Source organism: Schistocerca piceifrons, chromosome 2 (genome assembly GCF_021461385.2).
Source record: "Schistocerca piceifrons isolate TAMUIC-IGC-003096 chromosome 2, iqSchPice1.1, whole genome shotgun sequence".
Classification (NCBI taxonomy): domain Eukaryota; kingdom Metazoa; phylum Arthropoda; class Insecta; order Orthoptera; family Acrididae; genus Schistocerca; species Schistocerca piceifrons.
Genome location: NC_060139.1, coordinates 369,479,990 through 369,502,718, shown reverse-complemented (window position 1 = coordinate 369,502,718; position 22,729 = coordinate 369,479,990). Strand labels below are relative to the sequence as shown.

The following is a 22,729-nucleotide window of genomic DNA, read 5'->3' as shown; positions in this document are numbered from 1 at the left end:
GGAACCTAACCAAATTATCTGTGGCCTGAAAAACACAGCATGAAATAACGCAATGAGTAGATGTAATTATCTTTAGCGGCGAAGAGACCTCACTTATGGCCACATAAGTTGAAGGAGAAGAGATGACCCGGTACTGCGTCGTTCCGTTCTTACTGCCGGTGTCCTGCAAAGATACTCAAAGCTACAAGTTCCCACATCTAGAGGAGCTTATGTAATAGCAATAGCTGAGACTCACAGCAGGCGTCTCGCTACTGACAAGCACCTCAGCCAGACCTAACGCATTTACAACACATAAACTGGCTACTGGCAAGTATCGGTTCGTGACACGAAACCTGTTCCATTCTGAGTTGTGTTCTGTTCTGAAGCTAATGGTGCCTTGTAACGTCTCTATCTGCAGTGACAGATACTGTACACTTCCAGGGACATCGAACTCGTCGAGACGTATTTGCGTAAGAGCTGGTGTTAAGGAACGAGCCTATTGCGTGCTGCTGAGCTCTCCGTCTGTCTCAGCTGCTAAATTATTCCGCATGTGACCCTTAAGATGTTGTGGGCAGCCGTGGCGTGAAAAGCTGTGGCGGTGGGGCCCACCGAGATGGAGGTGCAGTATATAAGCTCTGGGCGCCGTATCTTTCGTCACTGTGCGTCCACCGTTGAGACAGGAGCCCCGCCATCATGGTCCCACAGGTAAGCGTATCTGTCTGTACTGAAGTCGCCAAACCATATTCATTTTTGAAGTATAGCTCCACACTTAACAATCATGTACAACCGCTCGCTCGACGACAGATCGGTACCCAAAGACTGGAAAGTTGCACAGGTCACACCAATATTCACGAAAGGTAGTAGGATTAATCCACTAAATTACAGACCCGTATCAGGATTTTGGATCACATATTGTGTTCGAACATTATGAAATACCTCGAAAAGAACGGTGTATTGACACACAGTGAACAGGGATCTAGGAAACATCGTTCTTGTGAAACACAACTAGCTCTTTATTCACGCGAAACGTTGAGGGATTTCAAATTGATTCGGTATATCTAGATTTCCAGAAGGTTTTTGACACTGTGGCACACGAGCGGCTTGTAGTGAAATTGTGTGCTTATAGAATATCGTCTCAGCTATGTGACTGGATTCGTGATTTCCTGTCAGAGAGGTCACAGTTCGTACTAAATGACGAAAAGTCATCTAGTGATTTCTGACGTTCCCCAAGGTAGTTACATAGACTGTTTCGTGTTCCTTAGCTATATAAACGATTTAGGAGACAATCTGTGCAGTCGTCTTAGGTTGTTTGCAGATGATGCTATTGGTTATCGATTAGTTAAGTCATCAAAAGATCAAAACAAACTGCAAAACGATTTAGAAAAGATACCTGTATCATGCAAAAAAAAAAAAAAAAAACAATTGATCCTAAATAACGAAAAGTGTGAGGTCGTCGACACGAGTGCCAAAGGGAATCCGTTAAACTTCGGTTACACGATAAATCAGTCAAAACTGAAGGCCGTAAATTCAACTAAATACCTAGGAATTACAGTTACAAGCAATTTAGATTGGAAGGAACACATAGAAAATGGTGGGAAGGCTAACCAAAGACTGCGTTTTATTGGCAGAGCACTTAGAAAATGTAACAGATCTACTAAACAGACTACCTACATTACCGCTTGTCCGTCCTCTTTTAGAATACTGCTTCGTGGTGTGGCATCCTTAACATATAGGATTGACGGAGTACATCGAGAAAGTTCAAAGAAGGCCAGCACGTTTGGTATTATCGCGAAATAGGGGAGAGAGCGTCGCTGAAATGATACAATAATTGGGGTGCACATTATTAATATAAAGGCGTCTTTCGTTGCGGTTGGATCTCCTCACAAAATTTCAATCACCAGCTCTCTCCTTCGAATGCGAAAATACTTTGTTGATGCCGACCTACATAACAAAAAACGATCATCGTAATAAAATGAGGGAAATCAGAGCTGTCACGGAAAGATATAGGTGTTCGTTTATTCTGCGCGCTGTACAAGACTGCAATATTAGAGGATTATTGTGAAGGTGGTCCGATGAACCGTCTGTCAGGCACTTAAATGTGATTTGCACAGTATCCTTGTAGATGTAGATGTATTCACTATTTTCCTAAACCTTTTTTTTCTAATCAATCGATGACGTGTCAAAAAGTTCTATCACCGCCGTGAAACTGTTTGTATTTCTATCGAGGAAACGCAGGATGTGTGACTCTGAAGTCCGTACATCTAGGTTCGATCACCCACTACACGGTCCCATTTAGGGACAGCAGACAAAAAACGGTTGAAGAATAGTGGTTTTAGGGTGACTGTGGGGAGGGGGGGGGCGGGGGGGGGGGGGGGGTAGGAATAGTGCCATGGCAAGGGCCGTGGGAAAAAGCAAGCCCTGCGACAGTCTGGATGAGTACCACGCCTGCCGCCAACAATGATAGTTCATACATGGTACATGGGTACAAAGACATGTTAGAAGCGGACATGTTACAGTTGTTAACGACCGACGATATCTCTCGTGCCAGCTTCAGCGTCAGCGTACCTGTAACATGTCAAAATCGACATCATAGAGCTGATTTTGATTGAAAAATCGGCCGTTCGGTGTTGAATGTCGTGTGGTTCTTGTTTGCGTTTAAGTGTGACAGGCTTCCCTGCCGCTGCTGGTTTGCTGTCTGTATGAGCACAGCTAGCTATGCGAGTCAGATTTGCTGTGATGCAGGGGCTCACAGATATCGCGTTGTCTGAGTGTTCAGTTTAAGCGTGCCATAGATAGGTGAGTGTCCCTAAGAAAAAGTGTTTTTGGGCGATTATGCTTCCACTTGCGGTTGTGATCGTAGATTCCCACACTTACAATGAAGGGGTTGTTCTTGGTGTCTCGACTCCCTGAACAGTCGTTTCTTGGAAAACGTGTTTACCGTGGAGCATTGCTTATGACTCGTAGAGGTTTGCGTTGTATGACCGCAGGCAGCGGAGACGTGATGGAGCTGCATAATCCGACAGGCGCAGCGTATGTCACTATTGCTCTAATATAAGTATCAATACTGTCAATTTTGCGACTTTAGGGTTTCCAAACATATCTGGAAAACTAATAGTTTTTAGAGAATAGGGAAAAAATATCAGCAATGAAGTTACTAGAGTTAAAATTATATTGCTGGTGAAGAAAGCAAACGGCCACGGAGTTCAACAAGCTCCAACATGGATAAAATAACACCAAAACTATGTGCTAGTACGTTGTATGAATGGTATGATACAGATATCCTGTCACCCTGAATTGTAATCCCATTCTTCAACCTTTATTTTATTTCGGTCATTGCTTCTTAGATATACAAATGGAACAGTAGGGGCGAAAGATTGGGGTGATAATGGCATTGAAACAGAGGATGACACGCGTAAAGCTGAAATACTAAACACCTTTTTCCAAAGCTGTTTCACAGAGGAAGACCGCACTGCAGTTCCTTCTCTAAATCCTCGCACGAACGAAAAAATGGCTGACATAGAAAAAAGTGTCCAATGAATAGAAAAGTAACTGAAATCACTCAACAGAGGAAGGTCCACTGGACTTGACGGGATACCAATTCGATTCTACACAGAGTACGCGAAAGAACTTGCCCCCTTTCTAACACCCACGTACCGCAAGTCTCTAGAGGAACGGAAGGTTCCAAATGATTGGAAAAGAGCACAGGTAGTTCCAGTTTTCAAGAAGTGTCGTCGAGCAGATGTGCAAAACTATAGGCCTGTACCTCTGACATCGATCCGTTGTAGAATTTTAGAACAGGGTTTTTGCTCGCGTATCATGTCATTTCTGGAAACCAAGAATCTATTCTGTAGGAATCAACATGGATTCCGGAAACAGCGATGGTGTGAGACCCAACTCGCTTTATTTGTTCATGAACCCAGAAAATATTAGATAACAGGCTCCCAGGTAGATACCATTTTCCTTGACTTCCGGAAGGCATTCGATACAGTTCCGCAATGTCGCCTGATAAACAAAGTAAGAGCCTACGGAATGTCAGACCATCTGTGTGGCTGGATTGAAGAGTTTTTAGCAAACAGAACACAGCATGTTGTTCTCAATGGAGAGATGTCTACAGACGTTAAAGTAACCTCTGGCGTGCTACAGGGGAGTGTTATGGGACCATTGCTTTTCACAATATATATAAATGACCTAGCAGATAGTGTCGGAAATTCCATGCGGCTTTTCGCGGATGATGCTTTAGTATAAAGAGAAGTTGCAGCATTAGAAAATTGCAGCGAAATGCAGGAAGATCTGCAGCGGATAGGCACATGGTGCAGGGAGTGGCAAGTGACCCTTAACATAGACAAATGTAATGTATTGCGCGTACACAGAAAGAAGGATCCTTTATTGTATGATTATATGATAGCAGAACAAAGACTGGTAGCAGTTATTTCTGTAAAATATCTGGGAGTATGCGTACGGAATGATTTGAAGTGTAATGATCACATAAAATTAATTGTTGGCAAGTCGGGTGCCAGGTTGAGATTCATTGGGAGGGTCCTTAGAAAATGTAGTCCATCAACAAAGGAGGTGGCTTACAAAACACTCGTTCGACCTATACTTGAGTATTGCTCATCAGTGTGGGATTCGTACCAGATCCGGTTGACAGAGGAGATAGAGAAGATCCAAAGAAGAGCGGCGCGTTTCAACACAGTGTTATTTGGCAAGCGTGATAGCGTTACGTAGATGTTTAGCAAACTCAAGTGGCAGACTCTGCGAGAGAGGCGCTCTGCATCGTGGTGTAGCTTGCTGCCCAGCTTTCGAGAGGGTGCGTTTCTGAATGAGGTATCGGATGTATTGCTTCCCCCAACTTATACCTCCCGAGGAGATCACGAATGTAAAATTAGAGATTCGAGCGCTCACGGAGGCTCTCCGGCAGTCGTTCTTCCCGCGAACCATACGTGACTGGAACAGGAAACGGAGGTAATGACAGTGGCACGTAAAGTGCCCTCCGCCACACACCGTTGGGTAGCTTGCGGAGTATAAATGTAGACGTAGATGTAGATGTAGACTCCATCCCTGTTTTACAACCTTTCCAATACGAGCATTTCGTTTTTATTATTCCCTCTTGGTTTTTGCACATATAATATATCACCCGTATTTCTCCCTAGCTTACTCGTAATTTTCTCAGAATTTCAAACATCTTGCATCGTTTCACATTCTCGAACGCTTTTTCTAGGTCGACAAATCCTATGAGCGTATCTTGATTTTTCTTCAGTCTTGCTTCCATTGTCAAACGGAAAGCCAGAAGTGCCTCTCTGGTGCCTTAAGCTTTCCTAAAACCAAAGTGATCGTCGTGTAATAGATCCTCAGTTTTCTTTTCCGTCCTTCTGCACATTATTCTTGCCAGCAGCTTGGATACATGGGGTGTTAAGCTAATTGTAAAATAGTTTTCGCACCTATCTGCCAGTGTGTGAGTGGTCTTTATACGTTGACGTCGCACATAGGCAGTAGTCACATCAACGTGATTGGATTGTGTAAATTTGGTGGTTTTGCATTACTCCATTGCACTAACGACGAGGAGACGCCAAGTGTCAGAAACTGATTTTACAGAAAATCGCTTAGTGGAAGAGGGATCAAAATAAGCGAACACGTGTCTTGGCTTATCCGTAGATACTCGATCGTTTCTGAAAACACGACGGTCAAAGTTTTCGAGATCCTTGATATGCCTTCTAGCAAGCAAGTAGCTCAGCCGAACAGGTGGCACAGTGGCTAGCGTCGCGGCTTCACACTTTCGTGCTCCGTGTTCGAAGCCCGACTATTATTATTTCTTTTCATTTTTGTTTTTCATTTACCTACCCATGTCCATAGAAGACTAATACACAAATGTTTTCCAATCTCTACTGAAATAGCGTTGCCCTTATTCGTCTGCCAATTGTATGCTGAATGAGTTAAAAAGAATACAGACAGCAAATGAAAGGAAAGTTTATTTGAAATTGTTTTCGATGGAATTCCGGTGGTGTATCTTGATTCATAATCAATAGCAAGCGTCAGTTTTCGGTAAAGTGATCCGTTATGCGTGTTTCGCCGCTGATATTGACAAGGAGTGAAATCTTCCGCAGTGTTAACGCCATTTCTTTGCCGAGTAAGATTCATACGAAGAAATGTCGTTGTTGGAAATCTACCTTCTCGTGATGCTCGGATTATTCGGAATTTTTGTGTTTCGAACGTTTTTAAGATCGGTGCTATCGAAGGGAATGAACCAAATCATCCTGAAGAATAAACATAAGAATAAAATATAAGAATTAAGAACTGATTTTAAAAAGAAATATAAGAACATGAAAATTTAAAAAGATTTTAACCCCTGAAAATACAGTAACACATATATTATATAATGAATGGATAACAGTTATTGTGATACTCAGCTGTAATTTTACAAACAATACGAGTATAACACCCTTGTATCCCATAACGTGGTAGGAAACCTTCTACAACATGAGTAGAAAAATGTAAAAGAAAAATAAAATAAATAATAACGATAATCGGTTTCCGAACACAGGACGCGAAAGTTAAACATCGTCATGCTAGCCTGTCGAGCGCTAAAAGGACATCTAAATTATCAAGAAAAATTTGACTGTCATTTTCTCAGAAACGATGGAATATCTACGGGTAAGCCGAGACATGTGTTCGCGTATTATGACTTCGCTTCCACTGAGCGAAGTTTCTGGGAAATCGGGTTATGGCAACTTGCCGTGTTTTCCTCATAAGACATCAGTTCTCATTGTCGCTAGGAGGGAATTGACACCACGAATTCTGTTTATCCTGCCCTTAAACCCGTAAGAGTACGAGGGGGTGAAGATCTCTTCTGAACAGCACGTTGCAAGGCATCTCAGATATGCTCAATAATGTTCACGTCTGGGGAGTTTGGTGGGCAGCGGAAGTGTTTAAACTCAGAAGCGTGTTCCTGAAGTCATTCTGTAGCAATTCTGGACGTATGGGTTGTGACATCGTCCTGTTGGAATTGCCAGAGTCCTTCGGAAAGCACAATAGACACGAATGGATGCAAGTGATCAGACAGGATGCTTACGTACACGTCACCTGTCAGAGTCGTATCTAGACGTATCAGAGGTATCACATCACTCCAACTGCACCTGCCCCACACCATTACAGAGCCTCCACCTGCTTGGACAGTCCCCTGCTGACATGCAGGGTCAATGGATTCATGAGGCTGTCTCCATACCCATACACGTCCATCCGCTCGATAAAATTGAAATGAGACTCGTCCGACCAGGCAACATATCTCCAGTCATCAACAGTCCAATGTCGATGTTGACGGGCCCAGGCGTGGCGTAAAGTCTCGTGTCGTGTAGTGATCAAAGATACAAGTATGGGACTTCAACTCCGACCGCCCATGTCGATGATGTTTCGTTGAATGGTTCTCACGCTGACACTTGTTGGTGGCCCAGAATTGAAATCTGAAGCAATTTACGCAGGGTTGCACTTCTGTCCCTTTGAACGATTCTTTCAGGACATTTTTCCGGCCCCAGCGATGTTGGAGATTTGATGTTTTAGCGGATCCCTGATATTCACGGTACACTCGTGAAATGGTCGTGCGGGGAAATCCCTACATCATCACTAACTCGGAGATGCTGTATTCCACCTCTTGTGAGCCCACTATAAAATCACGTTCAAACTCACTTAAATCTTGATAACCTGCCGTTGTAGCAACAGCAACCGATCTAACAACTGCCCCAGAAACTTGTTTTCTTATATAGGTGTTGCCAAGCGCAGCGCCATACTCTGCCTGTGCATACATCTCTGTATTTGGATACGCATGCCTATACCATTTTCTTTGACACTTCAGTGTCATGTTGTTGTTGTCCTGGTCTCAGTTCAGAGACTGGCTTGGTGCAGCTGTCCATGCTACTCTATCCTGCGCAAGCTTCTTCATCTCCCAGTAGCCACTGCAGCCTACACCCTTCTGAAACTGCTTAGAGTATAATTCATCTCTTGGTCTCCCTCTACGATTTTTACTCTCCATGCTGCCCTTCATTACTAAATTGGTGATCCCTTGATGCCTCTGAACATGTCCTACCAACCGATCCCTTCTTCTAGTCAAGTTGTGCCACAAATTCCTCTTCTCCCCACTTCTATTCAGTACCTCGTCATTAGTTACGTAATCTACCCATCTAATCTTCACCATTCTTCTGTAGCATCACATTTCGAAAGCTTCTATTCTCTCCTTGTCAAAACTATTTGTCATCCATGTTTCACTTCCATATATGGCTACACTTCATACAAAAAGTTTCAGAAAAGGCTTCCTGACACTTAAATCTGTACTCGATGTTAACAAATTTCTTTTTTTCAAAAACGCTTTCCTTGCCATAGCCAGTCTACGTTTTATATCCTCTCTACTTTGACCACCATCAGTTATTTTGCTTCCCAATTGGCAAAACCCATTTAGTACTTTAACTGTCCCATTTCCTAATCTAATTCGCTCAGCATCATCTGATTTAATTCGACTACATTCCATTACCATCGTTTTGCTTTTGTTGATGTTCATTTTATATCCTCCTTTCAAGACACTGTCCATTCCGTTCAACTGCCCTTCCAGACCCTTTGCTATCTCTGACAGAATTACAATTCCATCGGCAAACGTCAGTTGTTATTTCTTCTCCATGGACTTTAGTTCCTATTCAAAATTTTTCTTTCCTTTACTGCTTGCTCAACACACAGATTGAATAATATGGGGGATAGGCTACAACCTTGTCTCACGCCCTTCCCATCCACTACTTCCCTTTCATGGCCCTCGACACTTATACCTGCCACCTGTTTTCTGTACAAATTGTAATTAGCCTGTCGCTCCCTGTATTTGATCCCTGCCACTTTCAGAATGTGAAAGAGAGTATTTCAGACAACATTGTCAAAAGCTTTCTCTAAGTCTACAAATGCTAGAAAAGTAGGTTTACCTTTCCTTAATCTATCTTCTAAGATAATTCGCAGGCTCAGTATTACCTCACGTGTTCCAGCATTTCTACGGAATCCAAACTGATCTTCCTCGAGGTCGGCTTCTACCAGTTTTTCCATTCGTCTGTAAAGAATTCGTGTTAGTATTTTGCAGCTGTGACTTATTAAATTGAAGTTCGGTAATTTTCGCACCTGTCAACACCTGCTTTCTTTGGGATTTGATTATTATGTTCTTCTTGAAGCCTGAGGGTATTTCGCCAGTCTCATATATCTTGCTCACCAGATGGTAGAGCTTTGTTAGGGCTGACTCTCCCAAGACTATCAGTAGTTCTAATGGAAAATGTTGTCTACTCCCGAGGCCTTGTTTCGACTTACGTCTTTCAGTGCACTATCAGTGCACAAGTATCATATCGCCCATTTCGTCTTCATCTATGTCCTCTTCCGTTTCCATAATACTGCCATCAAGTAAATCGCTCTTGTATAGACCCTCTATACATTCCTTCCACTTTTCTGCCTTCCCTTCTTTGCTTGGAACTGATTTTCCTTCTGAGCTCTTGATATTCATGCAAGTGGTTCTCTTTTCTCCAATGGTCACTTTAATTTTCCTGTAGGCAGCATCTATCTTACCCCTAATAATATATGCCTCTGCATCCTTACATTTGTCCTCTAGCCATCCCTGCTTAGCCATTTTGCACTTACTATCTATCTAATTTTTGGGATGTTTGTGTTCCTTTTTGCCCTCTTCATTTACTGGAATTTCATATTTTCTCCTTTTATGAATTAAATTCAGTATCTTTTCTGTTAGCCAAGTATTTTTACTAGCCCTCGTCTTTTTACCTACTTGATCCTCTGCTGCCTTCAATATTTCATCTTTCAAAGCTTCCCATTCCTCTTCTTCTACTGTACTTCTTTCCCCAGTTCTTGTCAATCGTTGCCTAATGCTCTGTCTGAAACTCTCTATTGCCTCTGGTTCTTTCAGTTTATCCAAGTCCCATCTCATCAAATTCCTACCTTTTTGCAGTTTCTTCAGTTTTAATCTACAGTTCATAACCAGTAGATTGTGGTCAGTGTCCACACCTGTCTCTGGAAATGTCCTACAATTTAAAACCTGGTTCCTAAATCTCAGTCTAACCATTATATAATCTACCTGAAACCTTCCAGTGTCTCTAGGCCTCTTGCACGTAAACAATCTTCTTTCATGATTCTTAAAGCAAGTGTTAACTATGATTTAGTTAGTCTCTGTGCAAAACTCTACCAGGCGGCTTCATCTTTCATTCCTTACTCCTTTCTATATTCACCTACTACTTCTCGTTCTCTTCCGTTTACTTCTACCGAATTCCAATTCCCCACGAGTATAAAATTTTCGTCTTCCTTCTCTATCTGAATAATTTCTTTTATCCCATCACACATTTCTTCAGTCTCTTCGTCATCTGCAGAGCTAGTTGGCATAGAAAATTTTACTACTGTGATAGGCGTAGGCTTCGTGTCTATCTTGGTTACAATAATGCGTTCACTATGCTGTTCATAGTAGCTTACCCACCCTCCTATTTCTTTTATTCATTATTAAACCTACTCCTATTTGCTTTTGTATTTATAACCCTACATTCACCTGAGCAAAAGTCTTGTTGGTCCTGCCACCGAACTTCACTAGTTAACTTCACTATTTAACCTATCCATTTCCCTTTTTAAATTGTCTAACCTATCTTCCCGATTAAGAGATCTGACATTCCACACTCCGATCCCTAGAATGCCAGTTTTGTTTTTCCTGATAACGACGTCCTCCTGAGTAGTCCCTGACCGAAGATCTGAATGGGGACTTTTTCACCTCTGGAATATTTTATCCAAGAGGACGCCATAATCATTTAACCATACAGCAAAGCTGCATGTGCTTGGAGAAAATTACGGCTGTAGTTTCCCCTTGCTTTCAGCCGTACACAATACCGTCACATCAAGGCCGTTTTGGTTAATGTTATAAGGCCAGATCAGTCAATCATCCAGACTATAACCCTTGCAACTACTGAAAGGCTGCTGCCCCTCTTCAGGAACCACAGGTTTGTCTGGCCTCTCAACAGATATCATTCCGCTGTGGTTGCACCTACGGTACGGCTATCTGTATCGCTGAGGCATGCAAGCCTCTCCGCCAACGGTAAGGTTCATGGTTCATGGGGGATTTTCAGTGTAATATGCCTTCAAAAGCTTTGATAGCTGATTACCGTCTCTCTTATGTAGCAATATATTCGGTTTATAGGTGGACTACACGAGGCAGCTCAGAAGGTCCCTGAGATTTGTGCGGAAAGGTCCGGATAAAAGAGTCCTTCCGTTCCCTCTTCTCCGAACTGTGAATGCCCTTGGTCTGTGTTACCAGCCGTCCTAAAAATATTTCCATACCATTACACTTCATTTTCAGCCAGGTAATGTTTCGTTGTTGGTCGTTTGGAGCTTGTATCTTGTTTTTCTTCTTTTAATACACAACACAAAAGTCAAGAGGAAAATTGCAAAGGAATGTGGATGCAGATGTAACACACCTATTGCAAGGAAGAACAGGAAGAATAAACCTTACCATTGGTGATGTTTTACCTGAGTAAAGAGAAACGTGTACGTGAAGAAGAAGCAGCTATTGATATAAACGAATGAAAAATTTGTTGGCCGTGTTCCGACAGTATCAGTATGCTTAAGTAGTGTGACGATTAATATGTTTCTTTAGCCTTATCAGGTGTGTCACAATTACAATGTTTCCATAGCTGCATTTACGAAAATTTTTTCGGAGCAGAATACACCATTGTGCTCCGGAGCACGTCACAATACACATCCGACTGACTGCTGTACTCGCGACGCACGCATTCTTCTCAGCAGTAAACAACACTTTCAGTCCAATCCATGTAAATAACCCTGTCTATATTTTAAACATCCATTACAAAAAATGGTCTTGGTGGTATGGTGACAGAGTATGGAACCAAGGCTGTAAGATTCGATCGTCTATTAATACTAGGGTATGTAACTGCTTGAAAGGAATAAATTTCCTTCGTCAACTGTTATTCATTTCCACTGCATTCATTTTTTGCACACTACGTTTGGTCTGTGTAACCACTCTCATGTAAAATGTTTAACCAGTTACGTATACGTGTTTTGGGCTAAAGTCATTTTCATTTGCGGCCTATGGTCGGCCAGGCTCGAAAGCTGTAGCCGAGGTATTGTGTGTAGTATAAGCAGTAGCACAGAGCCACGCCTTTTACTATTCAAAATTTATAAATTGTAAATGGTGTGGCTGGGTGCTACTGTTTATATTGCACACAATACCATGGCTACAATTTTCAAGCACGGCCAACAAAATACTTACCATGAAAATGACTGTAACCCAAAACGCGTGTACTTAACTGGTTAAAAATTTTGTTTAAGAATTGCTACAGAGCCGAAATGTCGCAGTACCTGAAATAAAAATGAAATAGAAATTAGTACCAACCGATGAAGTAACGTTATTGCTCTCAAGAAGTTTATCGTGGCTGTGGAGCCTGTTGCAAATAAATTACTTTTACAATGAAATGAACACCTTTTATTTTTTTAATCTCATTTTTTTCACTATTGTTCGTTGTAGCTGCTCGGGGCGGACGTCTCAAGACAACCGTTTCAGTTCGTCGCTGATCCATTAACTCAGTTTTTTTTATTACAGAGGGCAGCTAACCCTCTCACAGAACACGCTGAGCTACCGTGCCGGCACTCTTAGCTGCTTACAGGCGTTGACATACGTCAACGGGGACAGATGAAATGTGTGTCCCGACCGGGACTCAAACCCCGGATCTCCTGCTTATATGGCAGACGCTCTATCCATCTGAGCCACCGAGCACACAGAGGATTGTGCGACTGCAGGGATTTATCTCTGGCACGACTCCCGCGAAAAACACATTCTCAACGTATTGTCCCGCACTACATTCGTAGTGCCCCCGCCCATTATACTCATTACTCGCGGCGCGTTGCCGATTCCCGTAAGCGTTCGGGCACTGTTTGTGCATTCGCACAGAGGAAGAAGGTGGTCAAGTGGCCGTTGAGCCTTAACTATTATGGTATCTGTTCTTTCGAACAAGCAGGAGATCCCGGGTTCGAGTCCCGGTCAGGGCACACATTTTCATCTGTCCCCGTTGACGTATGTCAACGCCTGTAAGCAGCTAAGGGTGTTCATTTCGTTGTAATTTCATTCTAACGAGCTGCATGGTCACCGATGGTATCTGTTCTTTCGGACATGTCCGAAAGAACAGATACCATCTTAGTATATATAAATTACTTTTATCGGCGTCATATCACTTCTTTCATTTCTGGAGATATCTGATAATGCGGAAAATGCCGAGTTCCACCGTGGTTCAGGGTCCACGTTAAACTGCGGGTCCCTCTACACCTGACTGACCGCAAACCAAGATTTGGGTTGGTGACAGCGTCATCTATAGATAAATCATTCATGAACAGCTGTGTTTAGCAGCAAGGCGGACGGACTAAACATATATAACGTGATATTCCTTTAAACGAGAGAGGTAAGAACTGGTAGTGTGTGTGAACTGTTGACGAACCACCCTCTTTCTCTGCAGGTGTTAGTTTTGTTGGCCGCCGTGGCTGTGGCGCACGCTGGCTACCTCTCAGCGCCTGCCCTCGCCACGACCTACGCTGCCCCCTCGATCGCCGCCGCCCCGCTGGCATTCGCCGCCCCCGCCATTCGCGCGGCGCCAGTGGTCATCGCCGCTGCCGCCCCCGCCGTGGTCGCTGCGGAGTACGACCCGCACCCAGAGTACAGCTTCAGCTACAGCGTAAACGACGCCACCACTGGAGACTCCAAGGTCCAGCACGAGACCCGCAGTGGTGACGTCGTCCAGGGCAGCTACAGCCTGGCCGAACCAGACGGCTCCATCCGCACTGTCGACTACTCCGCCGATCCCGTCAACGGCTTCAACGCCGTGGTGCACAAGGAAGCCGGCGCCCACCCTGCTGTCGCTGCTGCCGCCCCCGCCGTCGTAGCCGCTCCCTCGCTGGCCTACGGTGCCGGCCTGGGCTACGGCTACGCCAGGGCTGCCTACGCCGCCCCCGCCATCGCCGCCGCCCCTGTAGCTGTACCCGCACTGGCGTACAGCGGCTACGGGTACGGCCGTCTAGCATACGGCAAAGCCTTTCTGGGATGAGTGCTTCTTCGCATGCACCAAAGTCATTCCCTTGTCACTCATTAACCTTAACCATTCGCGTTGGCATCCTGATATAAGTCTTGTACAAAAAGTGCTTGTGGTTAATGTATTTCTAATTTTTGTATATAAATAAAGACCTTGTAACCATTACGTTTCCTGTTTCATCCCCGTTGTCTGATAGTTGATGTTCGGCTGTCAGTGGTACAAGCATCTCGCTCTCCAGCCAACAGGTTTAAAATACATAGAATCGAAATGATATAATGTAACCGGTGAGATATATACTTCAGTTTTTTTTAAATTATGTTAAAATTATAATTTTTATTTATAGTAATTGCACGCTAAGTGTATTTTGTTTTGTATTTTACACGTATTTACATATCTATATACCAGGGCGTATTAAAAAATAATGCCACTGAATTTTTTATGTAAAAACTCTTAAATCCTCTTAAATAAATCAAGAGTCAATAACATTCTACATCTTTATCCTTAATGTTAACGTACTTACCTCTAGAGGGCTGCAAGTTGTAGCGTGGCAGTCGCTTAACGTATCCATGTCGGCGCGTGAGAAGAAGCCTGTTGTAATCGAGATTCTGACTGCGGGCAACGTACCTCCAGCTGAAATCCATAGAAGAATGAAAGCTGTGTACGAATGACTATATCGACTTTGGTAATGTGTGACGTTGGGTTGTTCGTGCTTGTAATGAAAGAAGCGACGCTACTAACTCAACGTGTGTGTCAGAGCTGGGACTGCACGATCCCGTACGGCAATCGGCGAGAATCGTCGGAATCGGGTTGATGACACCATCAGAGGAGATCATCGGATAACGCAGACACAGTTCTAAGGTAAGTGTGGCATATCACAAGAGTTAGTACAGGCAATCATTGCAGAACTACGTTACAGGAAACTGGTCATGAAAGGTGAGTTCATCATTTTGACCTCGAAAATAAGATAGTTGGATGGTGTGCCGTCACAAATGATGACCAATGCCAAAAATGTTAAATAACATACCATCAGCAGTGAAAGTCGTGCTCAGAGTGTTCTGGGATATTCAAAGTGTGTTGCATTTTGAATTCATGCTTAAAGACACAACTATAAACTCTGCACGGTAGTGCGAGACCCTCAGAAAGCGGAAAGTACATATTCGAAGAGCTCGACCACACATGCAGCACCCTGTCCCCCACCATGAAGAGACCAGACCACTCACGAACGGTGCGAAATCTGCAACGCCTTGCGTTGATTGTCGTTGATCATCCTCCCTGCAGTCCAGACTTGGCTTCGTCTTAAAGAACACCTTCGAGGACTGCTCTTTGCTGGTGGTGAACCGGCGCAAGCAAAGATGAAGTTGTGACTCCGGCAACGGTATCAACAAACTGGACTCTCGTTGAGAGAAACATGTTTGTCACCAGGGAGAATATGTTAAGAAATAAATATGTGATAAAAAGAACAAAGATGTAGAATGTTAATAAAGTATATTTTATTTTAAACCACACATTTTTCACATGACAGACTGAGGTTTTACTTTTCAGGACACCCTCATACGCTAAGACAGAAATAGATGACGAACAAATGAGGAGATCTTAACGAGAAGTATTGCACATTCATTGAAAGTTGAAGAACGTGCAATGAGTAGTGTGATTAGAAGATGGAAGGTTAGACGTTCCTTAGGGTCGTGGGTTGTCGGTATAAGCAAAGAGATAATCAATTGAAGACATAAAGTGTGAAAATGAGTCCATTATCGTAATTTGACACTTTATTTTAAAGTAAGTAAACGGGGTAGCTGACTTGCACTCGTGGAGATGAGTACACTGCATACAGAGGGTGAATGGTAGAAAGTGTTTGAGGAACGAGGTAAGTCCTGTGTCCGGCTTTGCGCTGGACCAATACCGCGAAGGCAGCCTCCGACTGCTGCACCCACTCCAGTCTCTTCTTCGGACTACGGTTGCTGGCAGATTACTGCGTCCACTCCAGTTCCTTGCTCGGACTGTGGTTGGTGGCATATCGGTTTCAGATGAACTTGCCGAGTTATGAAACATCTTGGGGTAAAATACCGACAAAACAGTTGTGCCGTTTAACAAAAGTGGCGTGTCGGTAGCGTCTGTTCACAGAGACGCGGGCAAATTCATATTTTACAATGCAAAGTTAATATAATGACTGACCAATTCGAATTCTGTTGTTGGACATTCGTATAGCAACAGGCCGTTGCAGTCTGTTCATGATCGTGAAGCTGATCCTGAAGTGCTCTTTTTTCTGATGAAGCTTAGCTGGCAGGAGAATCTTTGATGAACTGAAAATCTTCGCAGGAGCCTCTGCATAATGTCAGGAAAAGAGTTTGATGTGCAATTAGTGCAACACGAATTATTGCACTATATTTTTCCACCTGATCGTAACTGCTGATATATATATATATATATATATATATATATATATATATATATATATATATATATATATATATATATATATATGAAAACTACAGGCAGCGTTTCTGCAGAAAGCTAATTAGCAACGAAAAGACCTACGGTTATTTCATGTAGCACATGCCGCTAATGTCATTGACAGTATTACGAGAGTAGTTCCTACAGTCAAAAACAAGTCGTAATACTGTCACATATACAGCGCTTACGTCGTACGTGAAACACCTTAAATTAGACAGAAACGCATGGGCAACTGGGATTTGGACTGGGACGTGCTACGAAGAGGAAAGGTACAGGTTTACATGGAGGGTGGGAGTCACGATGTGGCATGCAATAGGGAGGGAAGGGGTTAGAATTGATGTTCAATGTTTATCTACGTTGTTGCTGTCAGCTATGTTTAAAATTGTGGGATTTATACCTACCTAAGTATCCAAGGTTGTTACAAGAGTATTTAACACAGACATGGTTATGTGTGACAATAGACATTACAAAGAAAAGGGACTGCTATCAGGTTACGTAAAATCCCTATTTAATGTAAGTGTGAAAGAACCCAAGACATTCAAAAGTGTGTTTCAAAAAATCATAGTGTTAGTGCATTACACAAAAGGAAGACCGTTTGAATGAAGAGGCATATTACTTCTATTTAGAACTGACAGAAGTATTTCACCTGCCTTTTAATTTTCAAATGTATATGATTTGGAACATGGCAAAGACGTAATTTATGAGAGGCTTGAAAAGAAATTAGCTAAACTCAGGAGCGTTATTCCTGTAGCAGAATATCATAATGCTGTTGGCTTTCAATAATCTGATCACGGATTTTTTAGTCGAGTCATAAATAAAACACAAATAAATTTTAAATTTTACGTAATAGGATAATACCCTCTTGAAGAAAGGGCTCAAATATAATGTAAAGCCAAATGTTACAGATGTAAATATAGTGGAAAATCTTATTGTGGATCGTAAAATTGGTCTCGATAGTAAAGAAATGGAACATTTTCAACAGGCTAGCACAGCCCATGATGTTTGTAACATTTTTGGTAAAACTGAATTTAATGGTCAGTTTTCACAAAATAAAGATTTAAAATTAATTTAAAATATTAATGTAAAACATAAACAAAATGAAGCCTCTATAACAAAATCTGTTTGTTGCCAGGAGAGACGAATATATCTCCAACAGTTTGAAATACTTTGAGGAAAAGAATGTTTCGGAATTGGAGGAGGATCTGACTTCCACGTTACAAAATGAAATTAGGTACGCTGTAGGTGACGTCTTTTCAAACGAAGCAACTGATTTTCGTCAATCCACAGATCTTAAGCTACGTTCTCGGTTCAAGGTCCATAAAATAAATGATCCAGTTCGCTCAATCGTAAACAGGATTAGCAGGGATTATCATGAAGTAGCCAGGTTTATTTATGAAAAGATTAAAAAACATACAATTTTCAAAATAATTATGCAGTAGCTAAGAGTCAAATCTTGGCAAATAAAATTAAAGGTTGGTTGATTCGGGGGACGGGACCAAACAGCGAAGTCATCGGTCCCATATGTTTAGGGAAGGGTGGGGAAGGAAGTCGACCGTGTTCTTTCAAAGGAACCATCCCGACATGTGCCTGAAGCGATTTAGGCGAATCACGGGAAACCAAAATGAGGAGGGCAGGACGTGGGTTTGAACCTTCGTCCTACCGAATGCGAGCGCAGTGTGCTAACCACTGCGCCGCCTCCCTCTACATAAAATACAGTACTTGGAATGCAAGCAAAAGGCAACATTACTATCTTTCGACGCTACGATTTTTGCACTAATGTACCAATTCAGACAACTGTGGGAATCGTGGAGAAAAACGTCAGAGCTTACAAAAAAAAGATACAATAAATGGCCAAATTCCTGATGTTGTACGGCCACTGAAAGTGGTAGTTAAATAAATTTATTTCCAATTTAATGGAAAATTGTTTCACCAATCAGATGGTATTGAAATTAGTAACGCGTTAGCAAGCAATCCAGCAGACGTTTTTATATTTTCACTAGAAGAAAATTTTTTTAGAAATTATGCTTCTACAGAATTAGGCATTCAGTCTCACTCAAGGTACATGGATGACATTTTACTTATATACAATGGAACTAATGATGCAGCAGACCAACTCTTTGAAAAATTTAATAATCTTCATGCAAAAATTAATTTCACTTGCGAATTGCAAAAGGAAAACGTCAAAATAAGTTTTTTGGATCTCAGTTTGACCATAATAGACGATGGAGTGCTTTTGATATCTTCCGCACAGCGCAAGCACTCCCAAATCCAACCTTCTGAGCCGCCACATCCCCAGTCCCACAAGACAGATTTCTTTCATTCCGCTATTCATTGTGCTGTAGTCACACCGTTATCAGCAGCTAAACTAATGAAAGAAATCCATTTAGTTAACACAGTAGCCTCTAATAACGCCTATGATTCTAATCATGTGCGATCATTGTCTCACTAGATTCCCCCCCCGCCACCCCCCCCCCCAGTAGGAGAGGTGAATCGCCTAGAAACTAAGTAATAATATATGAAAGAGATGGACATAGTTATCCTCCTGTCTGTTACGTAACAATTAGCAGTATTTATAACAAAGCTGAAAATATAGATGTTTAATTCAGGTTTTATTCGAAAATAGTTGATTTCTAACGTGAAACAGAGGGATGTTGTAGTAAAAATAAGAAAACAATACCGATTTATTATATAGCGCCAGAAAACGCAATTTCCTCAACAAAAAAGTAAAATAAAAATACACAAAACGTAAATATATCAAACATTGCTTCAATACTTCGTCCAACTTACATAAAAAGTGTTTCTGTTAATTATAAGTAGCTTTCGCTTTTATCAATAGTAACAGGAAACTCTTGCCTTTGATCATGACCAAGAATGTTCTATTGACTACAATATAACACCAATAATGATAAATAAATATATATCTTCATGCATGTGAACACTGCTTGTATCAAAAGTAACGTCGGTTTTGTAATATCTTATTAAAGTCTTGCTACTGTATGTCGTTTATTAATTTTCATCAGCACGAGTTTGTACAATTAAACAATTTATTCATTCTGTGCTAGGTATTGTCGTAATTATTTAAAAAATATTGCTTTTGTATTCTCTTTTATAACGTTATTTCTTTTCCGGTATGTACAATTTGCTCTACTTGTTGCACTGATGTACCTGGTATTAGTACTTCAGTTACGTATTTCATACGGTTTTGCGTTTATCACGCTACTAGTGCTCAGAAAATGGCTTGCGCTAAGTTACTTTTACTTGGCATCGTAACTAGTTGCCACATGTTTAATTCAGTGTTTGTTCTTACAGTGAGCTCTACCTGTGGAGTAATTCTCGCTATTTTTCATGGAGGGCTAAATTTATGATTTATGCTGTCTGGCTTGAGCGTATTAGCTCGTAATGTTTGCTTACAATTTCAACATGGTGTAGGTTATTCTGTTATCACTTTTATTCTGCGTGCTTCAGTTCACTGTTGTGGTTATTTTCGATGTTAATTTTGTATTGTTTAATACCATTACATTTGACTTCATTCCTCCTAAAGAAGAAGCCGCTAATGGTATTGAAACCTGGTCAAGAATTGTTACAATAAGCTTTATGCAGCTGAGTGGCTGTGTACATCATTTATTGAAAGTTTATCAACGGTTGCTGCTGTCAGCTTAAAATTGACTGACAGAAAGGATAAATACCATGGCAGCTTTCTATGTCTGTACATGTCGGTATAAGTGCAGCAATGTAACAGGATTGGAAATTAGAAGGAAAACAAGTGGACTCGTATTTGTGGGCAGATTATATTGTATCAAGGTGTTCAGTGTGAGCAAGAATGGGTGGGGATTTGATAAGATGATAAAAAGGTTCATGTGGGGAAGGGTAGGCTGATGTAGACAGCCAGATGGTGTTATCCCTCCACGTTCTCGATATTTATGTTTGTGTCCCGAGAGAATGAGAAATATGTTGGAGAAAATTGATTACATATGGCTAGTTAATAGTCTGCCTGCACTCCGTTGGCGGGGCACTAACAATCGCGACTCCCATCTTTAACTAGTGAAAGCTTTGTGTTAGTTCAGAAAATGTGGTCGGATAACATAACTGATGACTCACGCTAGTAAACGAATGTGAGCTTGCGGCCCAGTCAGGTTGACTTCTTCGACTTGTTTCATTTAACCATCGTACCATATAGTCATCTCAGAGTTACAGACTTCATCATCATGTTCCAGAAGCTGCCTGTAACTATCTGTGAATCAGACCCAGAGGCTGTCAGAAATGTGGCAGGTGAGTTAGTTTGTCCAGCAGTCTATTTTACCTTAACAGTACCCACAGACAAAAAACTGAACTCATCTGTAGCACACCATGAAAATACATGAGGAACAGTAGAGTCAGTATCATGTTTTCACCGCTAGCAGTGCTTCCTAATATTCATATTCCACAACTGCACAGTCACACAGCAACATAAAATGAATTCCTCAAGTGCCATACAAACCGCAACTGCCAGTTATTGATGATACGAGGGTTGGAACTTAAATAGTGGCAACTATTTATTCACAACCGATACAAAAGAGTTACATGTTTTCACCTGTTACTGTTCTTCAAAGTAGTCACCAGTGTTGTGTAGAACCCGTTGCCAGCGATGTGGAAGGCGTAGTATACCGTTAGCAGAACTTGTTCTGTTGATGGTGCGAATGGAGCAGTCTACTGTCTGTTGAATCTATGGGACAGTTCTGAAGCGAATGCCACGAAGTGGTTCCTTCACCTTTGGAATCAAATCAAAGTCACAAGGACTTAAGTCCGGGGAGTATGGTGGATGGTTCAGTACTTCCCAGTCCCATCGACCGAACGGAGCAGCCACAGCTTGCGCTGTATGCGCCCGCGCATTGTCATGCAAAATGATGGGTGGGTTGCGCGGAAAGTGTCCCCGCTTCTTGCGGAAAGGTGGTCGCAGGTAATGCTCCGAAAATGAACAGTAATACTGTGCATTGACGGCCTGCCGTGGAGAAACGTAATGCGTTAGGGTAACGCCATCACAGTCGTACACTAGAATCACCATAACTTTCACCATACTGGGGCACTGACGCACTTTCGAATTTCGTGGCGACCCATAACGACGCCATTCGTTGGATTGGCGTTTTAGTTATGGCTCGTACGATGTGGCCCATGTCTTATCAAGTGTTACGATAAGGCGTAGGAAATGGCATCGATCACTGTCCACTAACGCGACAACAGCATGCATTCTTCTTCAGAGACGCTAGGACGACCTGCCAGATGCATTTCTGCCACAGTTTGCCGACCTTCGTTGAAGGCTTTTACCCAACGTGCCACTCTTGTGTACGGCAATGACGATTTCCCGCGCGCCTCTTGAAGATCTTAATTTTTTTTTAAATCTTATGGGACTTCACTGCTAAGGTCATCAGTCCCTAAGCTTACACACTAATTAACCTAAATCATCCCAAGGACAAATACACACACCCATGCCCGAGGGAGGACTCGAACCTACGCCGGGACCAACCGCACAGTCCGTTACTGCAGCGCCCTAGGCCGCTCAGCTAATCCCGCGTGGCGAAGATCTTGATGACACTGTCGTGATTTACGACCTCTGGCACATTCAGTCTTGATCCAACTCCGTTTTTCCTGTTTCGAAAACATAGTGGCACCGTTACGTTAGACCGCTCGCTCACAAGTGACTGTTTTTTCCTCGACTGTGCGCACGCCGGTGACGTGGGATTGGCGAGCCCATTTGCTCGGAGGTAAGGTAGGTATGTCAACAACGTGTGCTGTCAGTGACAATAGTAGATTCCATTGCATAGTGTCTCCACAGCAGTGTTGCCACTATTTAAGTTCCAACCTACGTAACTGCCACATAGACTTTGGGAATTCGCAAAAATCGAGGAAACATTCCTGGAAGATAGATGATAAAGTAGTCTGGGAGCATTTCGTTATTTACGGTCACATGACATGATGATTGGTCTACCTCAAATTTATAAAGATTTTTCATGATCTTCTGCATATTATAACAACGTTCGAGGAAGTAAATCTTCTACTACTACAGTTGAGTTATTTATTTATTTTATCTATCATAACCGTCTTTGACGCTAAATGATAATCACAGTATAACATGTCCTCCGCAGTAGAGGTTTTGCGTTGGTGAACCACATACGACCCGCTTATGTTATATATGAGTAATGACTGTGCAAGTTAAAGAAAAACCTCTACTGCAA

At 42.3% G+C, this 22,729-nt stretch overlaps 1 protein-coding gene across 1 annotated transcript; it reads left to right on the top strand.

Moving 5' to 3' along the window:
* The first annotated feature begins 655 nt into the window (after nucleotides 1–655).
* Nucleotides 656–14,084, top strand: LOC124775394 (cuticle protein 7-like). Its single transcript, XM_047250228.1, has 2 exons — nucleotides 656–684; nucleotides 13,500–14,084. Exons 1-2 carry the CDS (start codon nucleotides 673–675, stop codon nucleotides 14,082–14,084), a joined length of 597 nt encoding a protein of 198 aa, XP_047106184.1. The 5' UTR covers nucleotides 656–672.
* Nucleotides 14,085–22,729: the final 8,645 nt, after the last annotated feature.